Below are 20,696 nucleotides of genomic sequence, written 5' to 3'. Positions count from 1 at the left end.
AATAGTAAATAAAAAAATCAAATACCTTGGAATAAATTTAACTGAAGATGTAAAAGAATTGTACACAGAAAACTACACAACAGTGTTCAAGGAAATCAAAGAAGACCTAAACAAATGGAAGAATATTCCCTGTTCATGGATAGGAAGACTAAATATTATTCAGATGTCTATCCTCCCAAAACTTATCTACAGATTCACTGCAATTCCAATAAAAATCAACATAACATTTTTTAATGAATGAGAAAAACTAACTATGAAATTTATTTGGAAAGGAAAGAGGCCCCGAATAGCCAAAGACATATTTAAAAAGAAAAATGAAACTGGAGGAATCACACTACCAGACTTCAAAACATACTACAAAGCTACAGTAGTGAAAATGGCATGGTATTGGCACAAGAATAGACACACTGAACAATGGAACTGAATTGAGAGTTCTGATATAGAGCCTCATATATACAGTCATCTGATATTTGACAAGGCCATCAAACCCACTCAACTGGGAGAGAATGGCCTCTTCAACAAAGGGTGTTTAGAGAATTGGATATCCATATGCAAAAGAAGGAAAGAGGATTACCACCTCACACCTTATACAAAAATTAACTCAAGATGGCTGAAAGACCTAAATATAGGAGCCAAGACCATAAAGACCTTAGAAAATAATCAGGGAAGCATCTATAGGACCTTGTAATAGGAAATGGCTTCATGAACTTCACACCCAAAGCATAAGCAGCAAAAGAACAAATAGATAAATGGGACTTCCTCAAAATTAAAGCCTTTTGCACCTCAAAGGAATTTGTCAAGGAAGTGAAAAGAGAGCCTACCAAATGGGAGAAAATATTAGGTAACCATATATTTGATAGAAGACATATCCTGCATATATAAAGAACTCCTATATCTCAAAAATAAAGACAAATACCCATTTGAAAAATGGGCAAAAGACCTGAACAGATGCTTCTCAAAAGATTAAATACAAATGGCTAAAAAGCACATGAAAAAATGCTCAAAATCACTAGCTATTAGGGAAATGCAAATTGAAACTACAATGATATACCATCTTACTCCCATAAGACTGGCAGCTATAAAAAAAAGAACAGAGGACTACAAGTGCTGGAGAGGATGTAGAGGAATGGGAACACTCATCCACTGCTGGTGGGAATACAGAAGGATCCAGCCATTCTGGAGGACAGTTTGGCGGTTTCTCAAAAAGTTAGCTATAGATTTGCCATATGACCCAGCAATTCCACTGCTGGGTATATACTCAGAGGAACTGAAAATAAGGACACAAACCGATATATGCATACCAATGTTCATAGCAGCATTATTCACTATTGCCAAACGTTGGACTCAACCCAAATGCCCATCAACAGATGAATGGATAAATAAAATGTGGTATATACATACAATGGAATACTACTCAGCTATGAGAGGGAATACAGTACAAACACATGGGATAACATTGATGAATCTTGAGGATCTTATGTTGAGTGAAGCAAGCCAGGCATTAAAGTACAAATACTACATGACCTCTCTGATATGAGACAAGCAAACCAAGCTGTCTCAGAGAGCTAGAGACTGGAAGATAGGCTGAAAGGAATTTTCGGGGTGGGGGAGGAAGGCTGCGAGCTGATGCCTACATGGGTGAAGTATATGATAAGCTGGAGGTAAGTATTTGTACAGGGAAGAGATAAGATGGGGGCATAGGGATACCATTGGAGCTTTGCGGGCTTGAGGGAGACTAGGGTTGGGAGGATGTCACGTGGCACAAGGAACTGGGGGGAGGGGTGGGGGGAACAGTTGAATATGGGAGAATCTCAGGTATATGGTTGAAACTATAAGGTTGAGAAAACTCTAGAAAATATAAGGAAGGATTACATGTTTAAAGTGCTTAAGGGGGGGGGCATCTTGCACGGGGGGGCAGGCTGCTAGAGAGTGTGTGAGTGCTTGATTTGTCATAGTGTTTTAAATCATTGGGTGGAGACCATACAATGAGTGTGAAGGTATACCCACGTCCTGGGGAGATCTCATGTTCTCAAACGGAGAGAATTGTATCCCTCGAGAGAATTGGTGGCTCCCAATGGGTTAGGGCAGTCTAGTATGTCAAACCCTTAGCATTGTTGCAAGTATCTGTAAATCTGGTCCCTCAAGTAGTGAAGATTGATTGTCACTGTGGGCCCCGAGGGGAGGGAGAGAGAGGTAAAGAATAGATGGAAGCAGGGCATCTGGGGGGTAATGGAAGTGCTCTACAAGATCATATAACGATGGATATAGTACATGTTAATATACACCAAAAATGTATACAAGTTTATAAGCTCAAATGTAAACCATAATGTAAAACATCAGGAAACTAAAAATATAGAAATTTGTACAGTCTAAAATATAAACTATAATGTAAACCAAAAATTAAAAAAAAAAGAAAAATGACCTCCCAAGAACTTTTAGTCGTACACAGGATAGTTATCATGTTAGCTGGAAGTATGTCTTCGTTATTGTCCTTATTTGGAGAATAAATATGGTTTAAGAAGATGTGTATAGATGCTAAGTTGGCAAGAGGTGACTCTGATGGTAGTTTCATCTGTCAACTTGACTTGGCCAAAGCACCCAGTTATTCAATCAAGCACTAACCTAGGTGTTGCTATTAAAATATTTTGTAGATGAGATGAACATCTATAGTCAGTTAACTTTAAGTAACGGAGATTATTCTAGATACTCTGGGTGGGCCTCTTCCAAGCAATGGAAAAGCATTAAAAGCAAAATTGGAGGGGGAAGTGGACGTGGCTCAACTGATAGAACCATATGATAGAACTGATAGGACCATATGAGGGTCCAGGGTTCGATCCCCAGGACCTCCTGAGCCATGTGGTAAGCTGGCCCACATGCAGTGCTGCCACACGCAAGGAGTGCCCTGCCACGCAGGGGCACCCCCGCATAGGGATGCCCCACATGCAAGGAGTGTGCCCTGTAAGGAGAGCAGCCCTTCACGAAAAAAGCACAGCCTGCCCAGGAGTGGCACCGCACACACGGAGAGCTGATGCAGCAAGATGATGCAACAAAAAAGAGACGCAGTTTCTCAGTGCTGCCGGATAATGCAAGTGGATGCAGAAGAACACACAGCAAATGGACATAGAGAGCAAACAATGGAGGGGAAGGGGAGAGAAATAAATAAAATTAAATAAAAAAGCAAAACTGGAGTTTTTCTGAAGAAGAATTTGTGCCTGTGAACTGTAGTATCAACTCCTGTCCTAGAGTTCCAGCCTGTAGGCCTACCTTACAGATTTCAGACTTGCCTAACCTGTCCCCCCACAATTATATAAGCCAATACTTGCAATAAATTTATATTTATTACAAAAAAGAAAAAAGGTCACTAAGGTCATCCCATATTATAAGGGAGAAAAATTAGACTCCACTTTTTGATAGGATTAGTGTCAAGGTTCTATAAGAGCACAAGAGACAGTAAATACCGTTGTGGCCATTCTTGGAACATACAATCTGTCAGAGAGGCTATATTCGCTCTTGTTTTTCTCCAGAAGATTAGGTTGTATATGCAAGTGTATGTTGGTTCTAAGCACCTCCTATCTCCTGAGTTCCCTTGCTCACCCTCAACTCTGGTCTTCTTAACCACCCTACCATCTGGGAAGGCTGATACAGCAAAGACAGAATTTATGAACAATAACTAATATGAAATTGAGATAGGGTAGCCCTTTCACTTCCTCCTCATACCCTGTCCTAAATATGTTAGCCTACCTCCTTCCTTTACCCTTGCTTCTCTTTGTATGTTTTATATTGATTTAATAACCAGGAGATTCAAGCATCTCAATTTGAACTGAGCCTTTCTGTTCCATGACCTCTGAGACAGCCTGCCTAGTACTGCACTTGGAAGCAACCATTGCATCAAGGTTATTTCCAAGCACAACAAATGCTTTTATAAATAATATTCAATTCCCACAACAACCTTATTAGGAAGTATTTATTCTTATTCTCGTCCCTCAGTAAGGAAACTGAGTCAGAGAGGTTAAGTAGCTTGCCCAAAGTAGCACAGGTAATAAATGGGAGAGTCAGAATTCAAACCCACAATGATTTGGTTCCAGGAGTCCATGTTCTTTTTCACTAAACTCATTCATTTTCAATGCCTAATAAGCCTGGCATGCAGTAGGCATGTGTGATGAATTTAACTAAATGAATCTGCCATGGAACCTATGGCAAATTGCCCAATTTCTTTCATACTCATCTTAGTCATAGGATTTGTATGTCTATTATTCAAAGTTAGTATATGTAAAAAATTTTTACTCAGCACTTGCTTAGTTGCTTAAGAAAGGATAACTCTCTTCCCCATCACTGGGGTAGGTTTTAGAAAAAGTTTTGTCCTTTTCAAAGCTTAGTAAAATTTCTATCTTATTTTACCATACTTCACATATCCACAAAACAGGTGCATCTGTTCAAGGCACAGCAGCCCCTTTTATTGAACTTGAAGCACCATAAATAAATCTTTCACCTTATTATTTGCTAAACTGTTTTTTCTTTGTTTTGGTTATATTTTGATAGACCCCCCTGAGCAAAATATATTGGTAATTAAATCTTTATACTAGTAACTCACCCAAAGTAGTGTCACTATTAGTAGACATGATTTCTTGCTATTAAACCAGAGTGTTTCCTCTCTCTACCACTTTAACTTTTGGATTTATATAGAACCACCCTTCAATGTCATTTAGCAGGGAGATAACCTTAGTTCAATTATTTATGACGAAATTCAGTTTTTCCATCTGTCATATGAGGGAAATTGCTAAATCTACATCACAGAAATGCCCTGAAATTTAAATGCATTAATTCACACAGAAGCATGGTACAGCACCTGGCACTTTGCAAAAGCTCAGTAAGTTTTTACTACCGCTAATATTACTAAAAGCTTAGTTTGTTGAAACAATTTCACAAAACTCTCAAAATATTTTCCTGAATTTATTAATTTTCTCTTTTCACTCAAGCCAGCTACCTCAATCACGCGCACACTTTTTTTTTTTTACCTTAACCACTTCCTCTTTTCAGTTGCTTAAATACAAAACAAGTCAGCCTTTTTTATCTCATTAATTTTTTTTTAACAGCGTGGCTTTCTTTTTTTTTCCCCCCACCAACAGCGTGGCATTCTTCCTCCACCAATTCACACATCCATAGCGCGGTCTCCTTATCTCCTCCGGTGGCTGTTGGTACCACCACCTGGCAGTCTCTCAGGACATGCCGAATTGGCGCGACATACCGTGTTCCTGGGGCACGGCGAGGGCTAGCTGGGGAAAGTCGACCTGGAGAGGTAACCTGTCCTGTCTAGGAACCTCCTGTACCAGGTGAGCAGAGCCCGGGAACCGCGAGATAGACCAGGCCAACGCCGCCTCCCTCAGGCCGCAGGGAAGGAGGCGAGGCCGGGGACTCCGGGCGAGAGCGTCGGGGCTAGCGAGAGGCGGAGGCGGGCCCCTGGGGCGGGTCCGGCGCCGAGGAGGGGGCGGCCCGGCTCAGAGAGCAGGCGGGAGGCGGGGCCGGCCGGCGCGTGCCGGAAGCTGGGGGCGGGGCCGCCTCGCCGACCCGCGTACTCGCTGCGCTCAGCGGCTGCGGAAGGCGGGCTGTCGCGTTTGGCGCACTCATCTGAGGTAGTTCTGGTGGAGTCCGCGCGATGGGCGACCCGGAAAGACCGGAAGCAGCCCGGCCCGAGCTGGCTGAGGTAAATGTTGTTGCTTCCTCCTCTCTCGCCCCGCTGGCACGCTCTGCCTTTAGATTGCAAGTTGCAGCGGGGACCTACAAGGTGTAGGACTGCTATGGGAAGTTCTCCCTGTTGCCGTCAGAAATCCGGTACGGGCCGGCCGCGCTCTCGCCGCAGCCTGGTTTCGTCGACACAGGCGCTCGCGGGACGGTCCCCGGGGAGGGTGGGGAGGTAGCCGGGGTTCCGCTCCGCTGCCTGCTTGGAGACCAGCGAAGGGCAGTGCTCTGAGTCTTCAGGCCCGCGTGAGGTGCATCCCTTGTTTATCCTCCTCAAAATCTCTTCCTCTTCTCTGTTCTGGAGCCCTGGTCAGGAAAACTGAGACAAGGAACGAGGACTGGTGGACCTACTGGAGAAATGCATCTCATCCCTGGGACGGTTAAAAGGAATTGGAGGACGCTTATAGAAATTGAGAGAGATGGAGTAATGACGGAAGGGGAACAGAAATCCTAATAACAATGAAAAAAAACTAGGTTAGGCCAGTGTTTTAGTCAGCTGAAGGGGTGCTGATGCAAAATACCAGAAATCTGTTGGCTTTATAAAATGTCTTTATTTGGGATAGAAGCTTACTGTTCCCAGATCATAAAGCATGAATTGCTTCCCTCACCAAAGTCTGTTGGAGTGTGTTAGAGAAGAGTGGCTGTTGGAGTCTGCAAGTACCCAGCCTTCCTCTTCAGAACTCTTAGGGCTCCATGGTCCCAGCTTTTTCGAATATCAGCTGTAGGTTGAGATAAGTCTAGTCTCTCTTGGGGCTTGTTTCTCCCCAGGCTTAGCTGATCTGTTCTCTCCACATGGTCACCTGTAGACTTTCAGGCTCTCTCTTATCGAGGTCTTTGCCGTCTCCATGGAGCCATCACTATTCCTCGGTTTTCTTCTCCTTTGTTTACTTCCCAGCGTTCTAGCCTCCAAAAAGTGAATGTCCTACTGATGTGGCCCAATCAAAACCTTAATCATAGTTTAATCAAGCAAAAGTGAAACCTCTGAATCCACTATAATCTAATATGCCCAGAGGAATAGACCAGTTTACAAACATAATCCAACATCTATTTTTGGAATTCATAACTAACACCAAGCTGCTACAGCTAGTTTTGTTTAGACTGCGCTATACCTAACTAGCTGTGAATATTTCTTTGGTTATACAGTGGAAGTGATACCAGCCTCGCAAAGGACTAAGTAAACTGTTGTATGCAAAGTGCCATGAAAGTTGTAGGTGTCCAATAAACCTAAGTTAACATGCTCAACCCCTTTGCTTCTACAATAACAGAAGTATTGTACTTAACAGCAAGTAAACCAGAATTTATAGATTGTAAGGTTGACTTGTAGGTAGTTTAAATGGTTGCTCTGTGATTTTCATACTCTTATTTTGCAAATACTTCTAAATTTATGTATAAGAGAAATAATTTTATACTTGGACCTGTTGCTGTGTGTATGGTGTCTGTTTTTAATACTCTAAGGACTTGGAGGGAGAATAAGAGTTTCAGATTAGAGAGACCCATGTTTAGCTCTGCATTTCTTTAGAAAGATTAGTTTTAGGTTCCCCGTATGGGGTTTGGTTTTTATTTAATTTCAACTTTGTAAACAGTAACTCATAAACAAATTTTAAATATCCCTCAAACTTTTCAAAGCAAATACATTTAGTATGATTTCCCTGATGTAATGCAGGAAAGTCGAGCCTGGGAAGGCCAACCCAATGCAGTTGATATTCCAAAGAAACACGTGGAAGGCTAGGAGCAGCCATGCCATTTTTTCACATACATCCTTGTGACAGCTGTTGGGCAGTGACCGCAGTATATAGCGGGAAGACAGATTATATAGGGCTAGACAGCACAAAAAGGGGGGTCTGGCTAATACACAGAGCAGCTCGAGGGTCTGTGTAGCCTAGTAAATGATTTTCAGTGAGTACACGTGTAAGGAGGAATCTTGTGTGTTCTCAGAACAGTGAGGGGTAACATGTATGCAGGTTGGTAATTACTACACCTGTATGTGCTGTAGTGGAACCTTCTAGGATGGATTGCTGGCCAATTCGATCCCACCCTTTCCAGCAATCTACACAGATAACTAGTGGGGGCGGGGGGAGGGAGCAGGCATTTCATGTCTCTACACCCACTCTAATAGAACAATTTTATTAAACTTTACTGTTTGTGCTAATAGCATCAGCAGTCATTCAGGTTTAAGACCTGGAAGTTATCTTTCATTTAGTAACCCCACCTCAGTGACACAAAACCCACAAAGAGGCAGATATTTAGATCTAGAATGAATATTAATAAGCACTACCACAATATTTTCGTTTGTTATTTTTAGGAGGTACTGGGGCTTGAACCCAATACCTTGTATATGGGAAGCAGGAGCTCAACCACTTGAGCTACATCAGCTCCCTACTCCCCCAGTTTTTTATCTTGAGATGTCAGGGCCAGAAACACATTGTTTCTTTAGATCTGATAGTGCAGCATGGATCAATTTAATCAGAATCACCTGGAGTACTTGTTAAAAAAAATATTTTACTGGGCATATACCCCAGGCAGTGAATCAAAATCTCTTGGATGGTTCTGGGGTTTGCATTTTAACATGTACTTTGGGTAATTCTGGTGCACATATTTTAAGAAACACTGCTCTAAAATGTTTGTAGATGGGTTTAAAGGTTTATGAATCCCCAAAGTTATATGTAGATTTTGTGTCTGTAGATGTGAATCTTCTGAGAAGGAGTCCATAGCTTTCGTTTCTTAAAGTTAATTATCATTAATTTAATTGATAGCCCCTATTTTCAAGGTAAGAAAGTCTAGGTAAGAAAAGATATCATTCCCAAGACCGTGTAACTAAGTAGTGAAACTCAGTCTAAAACAAAATTCTTGCTCCTAGGCCACTATTCCATCTGCTTTGTTAGATCTGGTGGCAATGGAAGAATGAAATTAAAAATATCTCAAATACTGTATGAGCATGACAGCATCCAAAGATGCCACTTCATCCAAGGTGTTGAAGAGAGGTGAAGGCAAGCAAATGGAAATAGTGGAATTGGGGCTGGATTGGACATAGAGGCCAGGTAGAATGCCAATCTAGATCAGATCATGGTGAAGGCTACCTGGGAATTTTGACCTAGATAGGTAAGATAGGTATCCAGGCATGTTCAGGTATTTCTTGGGACCAGGTGACCAGAAACTGAGGCAGGCAGAAACTAAAGTGCCAGTTTGGAAGAGACAGCAAAACATTCCCCAGGAATGCCTACTGTCCAACTATTTCAATTTCTCATCACTTCACATCTGTGCAGTTACAACTGACTTGTCTCTCTACTTCTAGTCTCACCTGCAGCCCAATCCTGTTTACCATTGCCATATCAATCCTTTTATTAAAAAGTGCCTCCATGTCACTCCCCTCCTTCCTCCAAATAAAAACTCCCAAAAGGGTATCATTTCCCACCAAAAGAAATACCCAGCTCCTCAGACTGGCAAAGTCTTGTTGAAGTCGCCTTTACCATACTAACAGCCACATTTTGTTTCAGGCCCTTATTTCTACCTCTAAAATTGACTCCTTAGGACTCCTAATCTTTCTCTTTTCTAATTCATCCTACACATGTGTGTCAGATTAATCTTCCTCATGAGGTATCCAGAAACTCTCCTTGACTATCCGTAGGAATGATTTTCAGACTATACCCTACAGTGAATACCAGTGCCTGGAGGGTGGCTGCAAGCAAAGAGCACGTTTGAAAATCTTTGGCCCACAATATTAAGTCCTAACCTCATAGTCTGATTGACAGCCAGAGACTAATTCTGTGTGTCCTTTGTGGAATTCCTCCATCACTGTTGACCCTGTGCTTGAGCCAAGTCAGCTCACTTTTCTATCTTTGCTTTTGTTTGGCCTACCTCCATTTCAGTTACTTTTTAAGAAATGAAATTTTATTGAAGTTTATCATACATATATGGACATACATAAACGGTATATAGTAAAAGTTCAGAACTTCTAAACATGTATATCATCATGAAAGGCTCCCATGAATCACCCCACCACCACCATCTTGCATTGTTGTGAAACTTTTGTTATAGACTACGAACTAACTATAGGTCATGTCTTACATTTGGTGTCTTTTCCCCTAACCAACCTGATTATTAACACCCTGTATTAGTATTATATATTCATTAAAGTTCATGAGAGAATGTTCTCATATTCTGTTATCCACAGTCCTCCTTCCACCACTGGATTCCCTGTGTTATACAATCCCATAATTTGTATAATCCCTTCAAAGTATATACTCAGTGGCTCTCATTTCAGTCCATTTCAATCAGTTTTAATCCCAGCTGGCTCTTCTTCCATCTGCCATTTATTGGCATTTTCTGGAGGTGCACCCTCAGTTGTCCTGCTACTTTATATGTTTTCCCTGGGTTATCACTTACATTCCCGTGGTGACTACTAAAGGAAACTCCACCACTTCTGTGTAGTAGTGCTGTTTTTTCAGCTGCCTGCTGGATATCTTGAAACAGAATTTATTATCTAAATTCCTAAGTTACTTTTTAACTATGTGTGTGTAACTTTTTATTGTTATTGTTGCTTGGGTTGGTGGGGGAATTAATTCAAACTAAAATTCTGTTAATATCTAATTTGAGAAGCAAGAATTTTTGTCTGATTTATTCACTTATTCCCCAGGTACTGAGTACCTTCTTTGTGCCTCTTATTTATTGTTTTGGTCACCCAGTGACTGGAGTTGGAAACCTTAAGGGCATCTTCAACTCTTCCTTACCCTATTGTCCCAATCCAATTTTTTAGTAAGAATAATTATTTTTACAGCTGACAATCTCGTGAATCAGTTGTCTTTTGTGTGTATTTCTCCTGCTGATATTCTAGTTCAGTCAAAAGATAGGTAGCACAGTAATTTCTGTATCTACTTTCTCTTCTTGCACTTTTCTGCAAAAGTGATTTTAAAACAGATCCAGTTATGTTACTTGCCTGTTTAGAAACCTTCAGTAGCTCTCAGTATTCTACAGGTTAGAGTCCAGATGCCAGAGTGTAATACACCAACACAGGCCACATGACCTGTTCCAAAAATTTTTTTAAAAACAACTTTTCAATATCAGTTTAATATATAAAATGTACATGCCTTACCCTCAGAAAAACTTAGAGATATATGTATTTTTAAAACTGACAGTTAATTTTGTTTCTTCATCAAAATGATGTCACTGAGGTAAAAAAAAAAGTGTGTGTCAAAATAGTTGTATCAAAAACGCTACAGGAAAATAGCTATGGCGAAACTGATATATATTTACATTCAGGGCCATCCCATTGACTGTAAAACCTGATCTCATTTTTCAGACAAAATTATAGTGGAACACCAGTTTTGTTTTGTTTTTTTAAAGATTTATTTATTTATTTCTCCTGCCCCTGGTTGTCTCTTCTCTGTGTCTATTTGCTGCTTCTTTCTTTGTCTTTGTCGGCTTCTGTTGTTGTCAGCAGCACAGGAATGTGTGTTTCTTTTTGTTGCGTCATCTTGCTGTGTCAGCTCTCCATGTGTGCGGCACCATTCCTGGGCAGGCTGCACTTTCTTTAACGCTGGGCGGCTCTCCTTACAGGGACTCCTTGCGCTTGGGGCTCTCCTACCACGTGGCATGGCACTCCTTGCGCGCATCAGCACTGCGCATGGCCAGCTCCACACGGGTCAAGGAGGCCTGGGGTTTGAACCGCGGACCTCCTATGTGGTACACGGACGCCCTAACCACTGGACCAAGTCCGCCACCCTAGTGGAACACCAGTTGATAAAGCCAATGTCTTGTCAGTTTTACTAGGATAGTTTTATGTTACTATTCTATTAACTTAAAATCAATCAATGTAATGTAAGGTGTTTTAATGAACCCATTATTTCGAGTTGGGATATAGATGATAGTTGAAGATTTATATCAAACTCAGCAAACAGTTTCTTTACATATTTTTCAGAAGTTCTTTTAATCAACTTATTCCTAACCTATTCACCAATTTACCAATGCTGTAAAACATTTAGAATGCATGTGGCTAGTAGGCTGCTTTCTGATGTACCCATATACTTTTGTTTCCACTGTTTCAGATTTATGCCTTACTAGGATTAGTTGCCTTTTTCCCAATCTGTGAACTCCCTGAAATTGTATTAAAATGTGTGTGTGCATTTTTCCAAGCATCATAAATATAAGCAATGCCATTTTAAGCCCAGTTCAAAGGTTTATAGATTAAACCTGTTCTCTTCACATTATAAAATCTTTCATAATATCTTCCTAGTCCAGCTTCTTTTCTTAACCACCCCCATATTGTCAGGATGGAAGAGAAGCAAGTGTGGCCTTCATTCTAATTTAAAGGTACTAGGCTTTAGCAGTTTCTTGGATCTTGACATTGATCAATTTGTCAGAGTTTGAAAATTCCCTTCAGGGTGAGGGTGCTTGATGCCAGAGGGTTACTTACTATTTGTGATGGCTTTCCCAACCTTCAGTATGCCCTTTATAGTAAATATAATGAAGATTAAGAATTTCAGTTCCGAATATATACCTGTATCTCAGTTAGAAAATATATAATTAAAAGAAGAATTCAGAATGAGATCAAAATGCTACGCAGTGACAGAAGCATTCTAGAGGAGGGAAGCAGATTTGGTTCAAGTGATTGGGCACCTGCCTCCTACATGGGAGGTCCCAGGTTTGATTCCCAGTGCCTCCTAAAGAAAAAAGGAGTAGACAGTGAGAAAGAGAGAGAATCTAGATGAAAAGCAGTGTACCAAGACAAATTTTAAATACTCAGTGACTCCCCAGACCTCTTTCTGCCCTTTGATTTGGGCATCCAGTCTAGCTTGCCCATTTTCAGGTGAGTAGCTCTCTTTTTGAGCCTCTCCAGCAGTTCTCAATTTCATGAATGAAAATCCATGAGGCGGTCATGGAAGGTATTGATTGATCAAATAATTGCCATTATAGATACTTTACCAATTCTTAAGAATACAAAGACAATCTTGGGGAAACAGACTTGGCCCAGTGGTTAGGGCGTCCGTCTACCACATGGGAGGTCCGTGGTTCAAATCCCGGACCTACTTGACCCTTGTGGAGCTGGCCCATGCGCAGTGCTGATGCGCGCAAGGAGTGCCGTGCCATGCAAAGGTGTCCTCCGTGCCATGCAAAGGTGTCCTCCGCGTAGGGGAGCCCCACACACAAGGAGTGCGCCTGTAAGGAGAGCCGTCCAGCGCGAAGGAAAGCGCAGCCTGCCAAGGAATGGCGCCGCCCACACTTCCTGTGCCGCTGATGACAACAGAAGCGGACAAAGAAACAAGACGCAGCAAATTGACACAGAGAACAGACAATTGGGGGAGGGTGGGGAATTAAATAAATATATCTTTAAAAAAAAAAAAAGACAACCTTAAAAGGTGAACCTGAAATAGTCCCAATAATTAATAACAATGCAGAAAAAGTGTATAGCCCTTGAGAGTATACAGAGTAACTTTGCTTGCATTAGCACCTCTGATCTTTGTAACATTCTTTTGAGTTAAGTGTGGCTGTTATTATCTTCAAGTTGCAGGCGATGATGCTTAGATTAGATGACTTGCCTGAAAACATGAATAATGCTATGTATTATTAACTGAAAACAGTGAAGAACAATCTGGAATCAATACAGTCATCTGGTTCACATCAAGTTATGCTGTGGAGGTAGCAATTTAAAAATAACTGGTTCTCAGCATTATTTTTACTGTCATTTGCATGTGAAACATATTCCCATCAATAACAAGTTTCATGGTCTCATTACATACTAAGATTTTCACCTGGGGAAGGGAAGGAGAAGGGCTAATGTAGTTTGAGAAAACCCCGTAGATTTTGAAATTTATGCCAGTTAAAACTTGAACTTTCTTCAATGTAACTTTTTTTCACTAGTCTCAAATCACTTTAATTCTTTCAACTTTATTTACAAGGAAATTATTTTTATTTTTCTCACTTTTCCTAGAAATCAAATTTGGTGAGTTTTCCCCACACTCATTTCATTGATTACATCATTTGTATTTGCTAAATTATCTTTTCTTACTAAGAGAAAGTAGTGTATATTCTCTTTAATCTTACTTCATCTCACTGTTTTGAATTCTGAATTTTAGGCATAATGGTTCAATTTCAAATCATTATGCTCAAACAGATTTAGCTTAAGACAAGGTTTTTTATTCAGACTTATCTCAGTTCTAATCATCTCTCATTTTCTAGTTGGGGGATCTTTAGTATGTTATTTACCTCTTCTAAGACTTAGTTTCCCCATTTGTAAAATGTAAAATATATTACCTATTTGTAGTTATATGGATTAAATTGAATAATGTATGTAAGGCATCTATGTGATGACTGGATTGCAAAGCAGCATCAATGCCATACCCAGAGGACCTGCTTTGATATATACCTTCTGTTCTAGAGCCTGGGAATGCAGTATCTCAGTATCTTAGACTCCTCTAAGACTGGGCAAACAAAAAAAGTAAACTAAAAGCTGGACAATTTCCATTTTTAAAAATTTGCTCACATATTTGTGGAATGGCTATATGCTCTAGGGATTCCACAAGGGTGAAGACAGTTTTAACTCTTAGGAAGCATAGTCTACAGGGAATTAAACTGCAGTGTGTTATGTGCTGTTAAGGATAAGTACAGAAAGTGTATTTAGGTGGCATCCAAGCCTTTGGGTTGGGTGGGTGAGGTGTGGAGATGCTCAGAGAAGACTTGATTTCAGTGTTTATAAGGGTTATCTCAATGATGTATTCTGGCCATATGTTAAATAAAAATTTCTGAAGGCATACAGTAATCTGAGCACAGGATGAAGAGATATTAGCAGCCCATTCACTTACTTAACTGAATTTATTGACATTAGGGTTGACACAGTACTAAGGTCGGGGAACCCCAAAACAAAAGAACTGGTTCCTATTTTCTGGGAGTCAGATGATTTATTGGTAATGCACACATTTAAATAAGTAGTTATAAAACAAGACATGCCAGACTGCATGTCTGTCCTTGTGGTGGTGGTGACGCTGTAGCAGAGTATGAGTTACGGCCACAGGAGCCAAGGCAGGACAGGCATATAGAAAGTTTCTTCCCCTCTTTGACCGAGTCTTGGTTGAAGAGAGTGCAGCTGAATCTGTAACCAAAGGAGGCATTATGCTTCCAGAAAAATCTCAAGGAAAAGTATTGCTGGCAACAGTAGTAGCTGTTGGATTGGAATCTAAAGGAAAGGATGGAGATATTCAACCAGTTAGTGTGTAGTGTGAAAGTTGGAGATAAAGTTCTTCCAGGATATGGAAGCACCAAAGTAGTTCTAGATGATAAGGATTATTTCTTATTTAGAGACAGTGACATTCCTGGGAAGTATGAGACTGAAATAGATCACTATTGAAATGGCATCACGTAAAGCTGCCCATTCCACTGAAGTTCTGAAATCTTCCATTATATAGATAATTTTCATATTTCTCTTTTATAACAAACCAATGATAATCCAGTGTCTCTAAAATTTAGTTTCACTGTACTAATATAAACATTTTGAAATATATGTAAATGAAAAAATAAATGAAACAAGGCTATATGTACTGTAATGGCAGTACATGTGAAGTGTTCAAACCCCACCTGAATTTGTATAGCCTCATGTCTTCATATTGGGCCTTTCTCTCAAGCTTTCCTTGCTTTGCCTCATCTGTGTGGTCCCTGGATGTTATGATGCACACTTGCTTTGGAGACATAGGATGATGGGTGGAGGCATTGGTATGGATGTAGGAACATGATGGGCCCTGGCATAGGAGAGAGATACAGTTTTGGTTAGGAGTCCAGAACTTAAATATATCTGAATAATCTTGATGTACACATTTTAGCCTATTTGCGTATATTCTTTACATATATGCACATCTCTTGTGTTACTGCTAATTATTTTTAAAAAAAACAAAAAACACCACCACCACCAAAAATGGGTGCTATTGCCCTCTGTTTGAGTGCTAGCAAATTTCCAAGCAGTATGTATATGGACTATGCATTTCTTATTTTATTCCACAAATCTTGGAAACAGTCCACAATATAACCATATGCAGTAATATTTGTGTTGAAATGTAAATAAGAATAACAAATTGGTATATAGGAAGATTAAGAAAGAGCAAAGACTGGCAAGTTTTTCAGATACAAGTTTTCAAATCTTAACTATAGTATTTCAGTTAAGATTAGAAAACAAAGCATTAAAATTTTAAAAGTACCTTACAACAGTAGTCTGTCAGTACCATTATTCTGAGAGAGCCACTGAAAGGACATCTTGTCCATTAACTTGAAAGTTTGCCTGCCATGGTAACTATTGGTCCAGCTTACTGCTTAGCCACAACATAGCAATAATGACAGTAATTTTTGGTTTATTATTATGTGCCAGCTCTGTTTAAATCATTTTTAATCATCAAGCCTATGAGATAGGTATTATTTTGTAGATGAGGAAACTGAGGCTCAGAGAATTTAAGCAATTTCCTAAAGTCGTACAACTAACCAGACACTATTAACCAGATACTCTTAAGAGTAAGGATTCAACCCTGGCAAACTGGCTTCCAAACCTATGTTGTCTCCTAACCTCCCTAGATGTGTGTTTAGATATGAATAAAGTAGAAATTTCTACATAAAACAGGTGTTTGAACTTTATTCTTCGAAGAGATTATCTTCAGATATGAATGAAAATGAAGTGAAGTCAAGTGAAGAGCCACTCCTAAGAAAGAGTTCTCGCCGATTTGTCATCTTTCCAATACAATATCCTGATATTTGGAAAATGTATAAACAGGCACAGGCATCCTTCTGGACAGCAGAAGAGGTAAGTGGGGTCACCTCTATTAGCATTCATATTCAATAGTACAATGTTCATACCTTCTGTTACAGGATATTGAAAAATTTTTAACAATTTCAAATTATATGAGATATATTGAATAAGATAAGTTATATAAAATGTTTGGAATTACTGAGACTAAATACATTGTTCCCCAGTGTTTTGTTTTTAAACTATAACTCTCTGACAACAAATACCCTACTGCCAAAATAGTACCTCATTCTACCAAATCTTTTACTTCCAATATATTTTAGAATACTACCTATTTTTAAAGACTTTTGGTTTTTCATAACCAGACAGGCTAGTCTTTACTGATGTTTAGCAGAATAAATAAAATTATAGCTTTGTTATATTTCGAAGCCAAAAACAAAGAGTAAAAGCCTCAGGAACCCTGCTTTCAATTGAGAAGCTTTTCTGATTTTGCAGAAGGAGCTTCACTGGAGGAGTTTGAGTGCTAGGCAGGCAGGGAGTACACTCACTCCTGAGCCTGCCATCCTAACTTACAGTGTTCCTCCCAATATGGCCCTGCCTCAGCCAGTCAAACCGGCCACGGTTACCCCTAACAGATGGGGCAATTATGGAATGCTTTCTGTTGGTGTGGCATTTTCCACCTAGGAAATTAATTGAACACAGCAAATAAGAGACTACTTGGGTAGTTTGGATAGAAGAGTTGGTTATTCAAGTGATTCCTTTGTAGTCTTAACAGAACATGTAAGTATAAGTAATCATTGTCTTTATTTCTGATCATGATGGGTGATATTTGCATAGCACTCTCATTCACTGTTGTGTATGGGTATGTATGCATATATATGAGTGTATAAGCATATGTATGTATAGAGATTTGTATATATACATATATACCCATAAAGATGACTATATAAGGATATAGAGAAATATATATCTATAGGTATGTGTTTATGTGTGTGAATACATAGGTACATGCATATAGTTTGTGTCTGTCTTGACAGATTGGGATTGATTCTGAAATAGAGACTGATTCTGTCAGTATAAACATACACTGTTAAGAATACAGGCTGTGGAGACAGATTGCCTAGGTACAAATCCTAGCCCTACCACTGGACTTGGGAAGGTTACTCGCCCTTTCTCTTTTTCTTCAGTGGTAAATTAGACTAACAGTGCCTAACTCATTGGATTGTCATGAGGATTAATGAAATGCTTAGAATGTTACCTCACATTTAGCACTGAATAAATGTAAGCTGTTACTTTACACATACAATGGGGAAAATTTAACTAGAAGTAATAGAAGGCACCATTTTAAAAAAAATTGCTCATTCTTTTTATTTTTACAAAGAAGGGCGAAAAAAGGAAATAATTGACAGGTAAAGAGTTTGCAAAATTGGGAAGAGGACTTGGCCCAGTGGATAGGGCGTCCATCTGCCACATGGGAGGTCCACAGTTCAAACCCCGGGCCTCCTTGACCCGTGAGGAGCTGGCCCATGCACAGTGCTGATGTGCGAAAGGAGTGCCGTGCCACACAGTGGTGTCCCCTGCGTAGGGGAGCCCCACGTGCAAGGAGTGCGCCCCGTAAGGAGAGCCGCCTAGCGCAAAAAAAGTGCAGCCTGCTCAAGAATGGCGCCGCACACACAGAGAGCTGACGCAGCAAGATGACACAACAAAAAGAAACACAGATTCCCCTGCCACTGACAACAACAGAAGAGGACAAAAGGAAGAACACGCAGCAAATGGACACAGAATAGACAACTGGGGCGGGGTGGGGGGGAAGGGGAGAGAAATAAATAAAAAATAAAAATAATAAAAATAAAGGGTTTGCACAATGGAAAACCAACCTGACATCTTATGATTTTACAGAGACCATAGGTAGTTGAATATTTCTTTAAAGTGGTTGGTCATAGAAGAGTCCTCTGAAATGGTTCTTATGGTGAGGAAGAGGAAAGAAAAGAAATCAACATTTACAATTATTTTAAATGACAAACAAAAACAAAACAATAAAATGACTTAAAGGCAATACATAATATACATAGTAACTCCTTTATCCTAGTACAAAAATAGTGCTAGAAATTATATTTGTTCAAATATATTGAAAAGGTATATGAATACAAGTAGATATTAACAGGTGGCAGACTTGGCCCAGTGGTTAGGGCCTCCATCTACCACATGGAAGATCCGCAGTTCAAACCCCAGGCCTCCTTGACCCATGTGGAGCTGGCCCATGCGCAGTGCTGATGCGCGCAAGGAGTGCCCTGTAATGCAGGGGTGTCCTCCACGTAGGGGTGCCCCACGCACAAGGAGTGCGCTCCATAAGGAGAGCTGCCTAGCACCAAAAAAAGTGCACCCTGCCCAGGTATGGTGCCGCACACACGGAGAACTGACGCGACAAGATGACGCAACAAAAAGAAACGCAGATTCCCGTGCCGCTGACAACAGCAGAAGCGGACAAAGGAGACGCAGCAAGTGGACACAGAGAACAGACAACCAGGGTGGGGAGGGAAGGGAAGAGAAATAAATAAATAAATTTATTTTTTAAAAAAGTAGATATTAACAGTGGCTAGTGATGATTTATAAGGTTTTGTTTTTTCCTTAAACTGTAATAGAAATTTACATTTTAAACTATTGACACTGCTTTCAACAATATTCATTAAAACACATTTACACAGGTTTTTGTTCGGTATATAGAATGTCAGGGTGAACCTTAATACTTTCTTCCCTCCTCCCTGGTAGAGCAGAAGGAGTCCAAAACTGTGCACAATTCAACAGTCCATGAGAAATTTGCATAATCTCTACCTGGCTAGCATGTAGAAAAATAATCTTTGTAATGGAATACATGACTCCTGACATAGGTGTTCTTTAAGTTATCAAAACATTAAGCAATTCATACTTCTAAGAATGGCAGGACATTGACCAACAGATTCCTTATAACTTTCAGGTAAAGAAGGCCCTCATGAATATGCATAATACATATGTACCAGATAAATAAAAGATGATATAATGTAACCTATGCTTTCACTTTAAATTGGCAGGATCAGAGGCTGATAAGTCTCTAGATAGACTGAGAACTTCTTGAGGCAACTGCTATCTCTCCAAGGATTGAGCATAGTGCTAACTTGTGGTGGCAGGGACTCAATAATAGGTGGATCAATTAAGAAGCCACCAATTTTTGAACCTTCTAGTATATTGATTTTTACTAACCCATCTTTATTAGTGTTTTATTGTGAATTCCTTTGTTATATTGTAATTGTATAAAGTAACAAGAAAGCACAGTATTTTCAAACTGTCATAATGTTTGGCACACCTGATTGTCCCTAACTGTCTGTGGGTTTTAGAAAGTTCTTTGTTCGATGTAGTTAAGAGAACAAATGGAGTACACAGGTGGCTGTTTAACTCATAAGTTAAAAAGGTAATTATGAGATCCCATCCAGTTCAAGGCAGGCAGGTGAGACTGAAAGCTTCGGGGCTCCATCCTCGGACAGAAGTTTAAGCAATCAGCAAGAACTGGCAGAAATATCTTTCTCAAAGTTCTAGAAAACAGTTAAGAAAAGAGTAAAAGGGTAAGCATCAAATCAAGAAAAAAGCTACTTAAAAGTGGTAGAATCTTGTGATATCCTGTCTGGCGCCTCCTCTATACCTCATTGGCTCATCATGGAGCTTATCCACGTTCCCAGTGCAGATCCCTGGTCCTGGCTTTGGAGAGAGCAGAGTAATTCTTATGCACATACTGGGAGTATGTATGTCTGGCCCAGTCTGTCTGGTAGTGGCCCAAGGAGCTCACTGTCCCAGAACTTTCCCTGCATGGAGAGGGCAGCTTACCAAGCTCTCCTATAGAACGCAGTGGGAAAGCAGTCAGGTTGTTCAGGGCCGTGTCTTTAACTATGAGGACACTTTTTCCTAGGGAAGAGGGGACATTCAGAAACATAAAAATGGTCTCTCTCTCTCTCACTCTCTCCCGTCCCCCTAAATATGTTCAGAAATCTAAAGAAAAGCACAAACAGTGAACCAAAGGAAGTCAGGAAAATGATAGATGAACATAAAGAGAATATCAGTAGAGATAAATTATGAAAAGGGGCCAAACAGAGCTGAAGACCACAATAACAGAAATTAAAAATTCCATAGAGGGGTTCAACAGCAGATTGAAGCTGGCAGTAAAAAGAATCAGAGAACTCAAAAATAAGACAATGATATAATTCAGTCTGAGGAACAG

The 20,696-nt window shown here is 40.1% G+C and overlaps 1 protein-coding gene across 12 annotated transcripts in view; it reads left to right on the top strand.

Annotated features, from left to right (window-relative positions):
* The first annotated feature begins 5,118 nt into the window (after positions 1 to 5,118).
* The window catches only part of RRM2B (ribonucleotide reductase regulatory TP53 inducible subunit M2B), a 158,080-nt gene continuing 142,502 nt past the window's right edge, over positions 5,119 to 20,696 (top strand). For 6 of the 12 annotated variants that reach the window (XM_058275845.2, XM_071207963.1, XM_058275846.2 and 3 more), the window contains exons 1-2: positions 5,536 to 5,701; positions 16,328 to 16,507. In XM_058275845.2, coding sequence (XP_058131828.1) covers positions 5,654 to 5,701; positions 16,328 to 16,507 — 228 coding nt within the window. In that variant the 5' untranslated portion in view covers positions 5,536 to 5,653. Of the gene's footprint in view, positions 5,331 to 5,476; positions 5,830 to 16,327; positions 16,508 to 20,696 lie in introns of those variants that run through there. The other 6 variants (XM_071207966.1, XM_071207964.1, XM_004476404.3 and 3 more) reach the window with 6 other exon arrangements.

The sequence above is a fragment of the Dasypus novemcinctus genome, chromosome 14, assembly GCF_030445035.2.
Source record: "Dasypus novemcinctus isolate mDasNov1 chromosome 14, mDasNov1.1.hap2, whole genome shotgun sequence".
Classification (NCBI taxonomy): domain Eukaryota; kingdom Metazoa; phylum Chordata; class Mammalia; order Cingulata; family Dasypodidae; genus Dasypus; species Dasypus novemcinctus.
The sequence above is the reverse complement of the archived record's forward strand: the minus strand, read 5'-3'. Positions and strand labels throughout refer to the sequence as shown.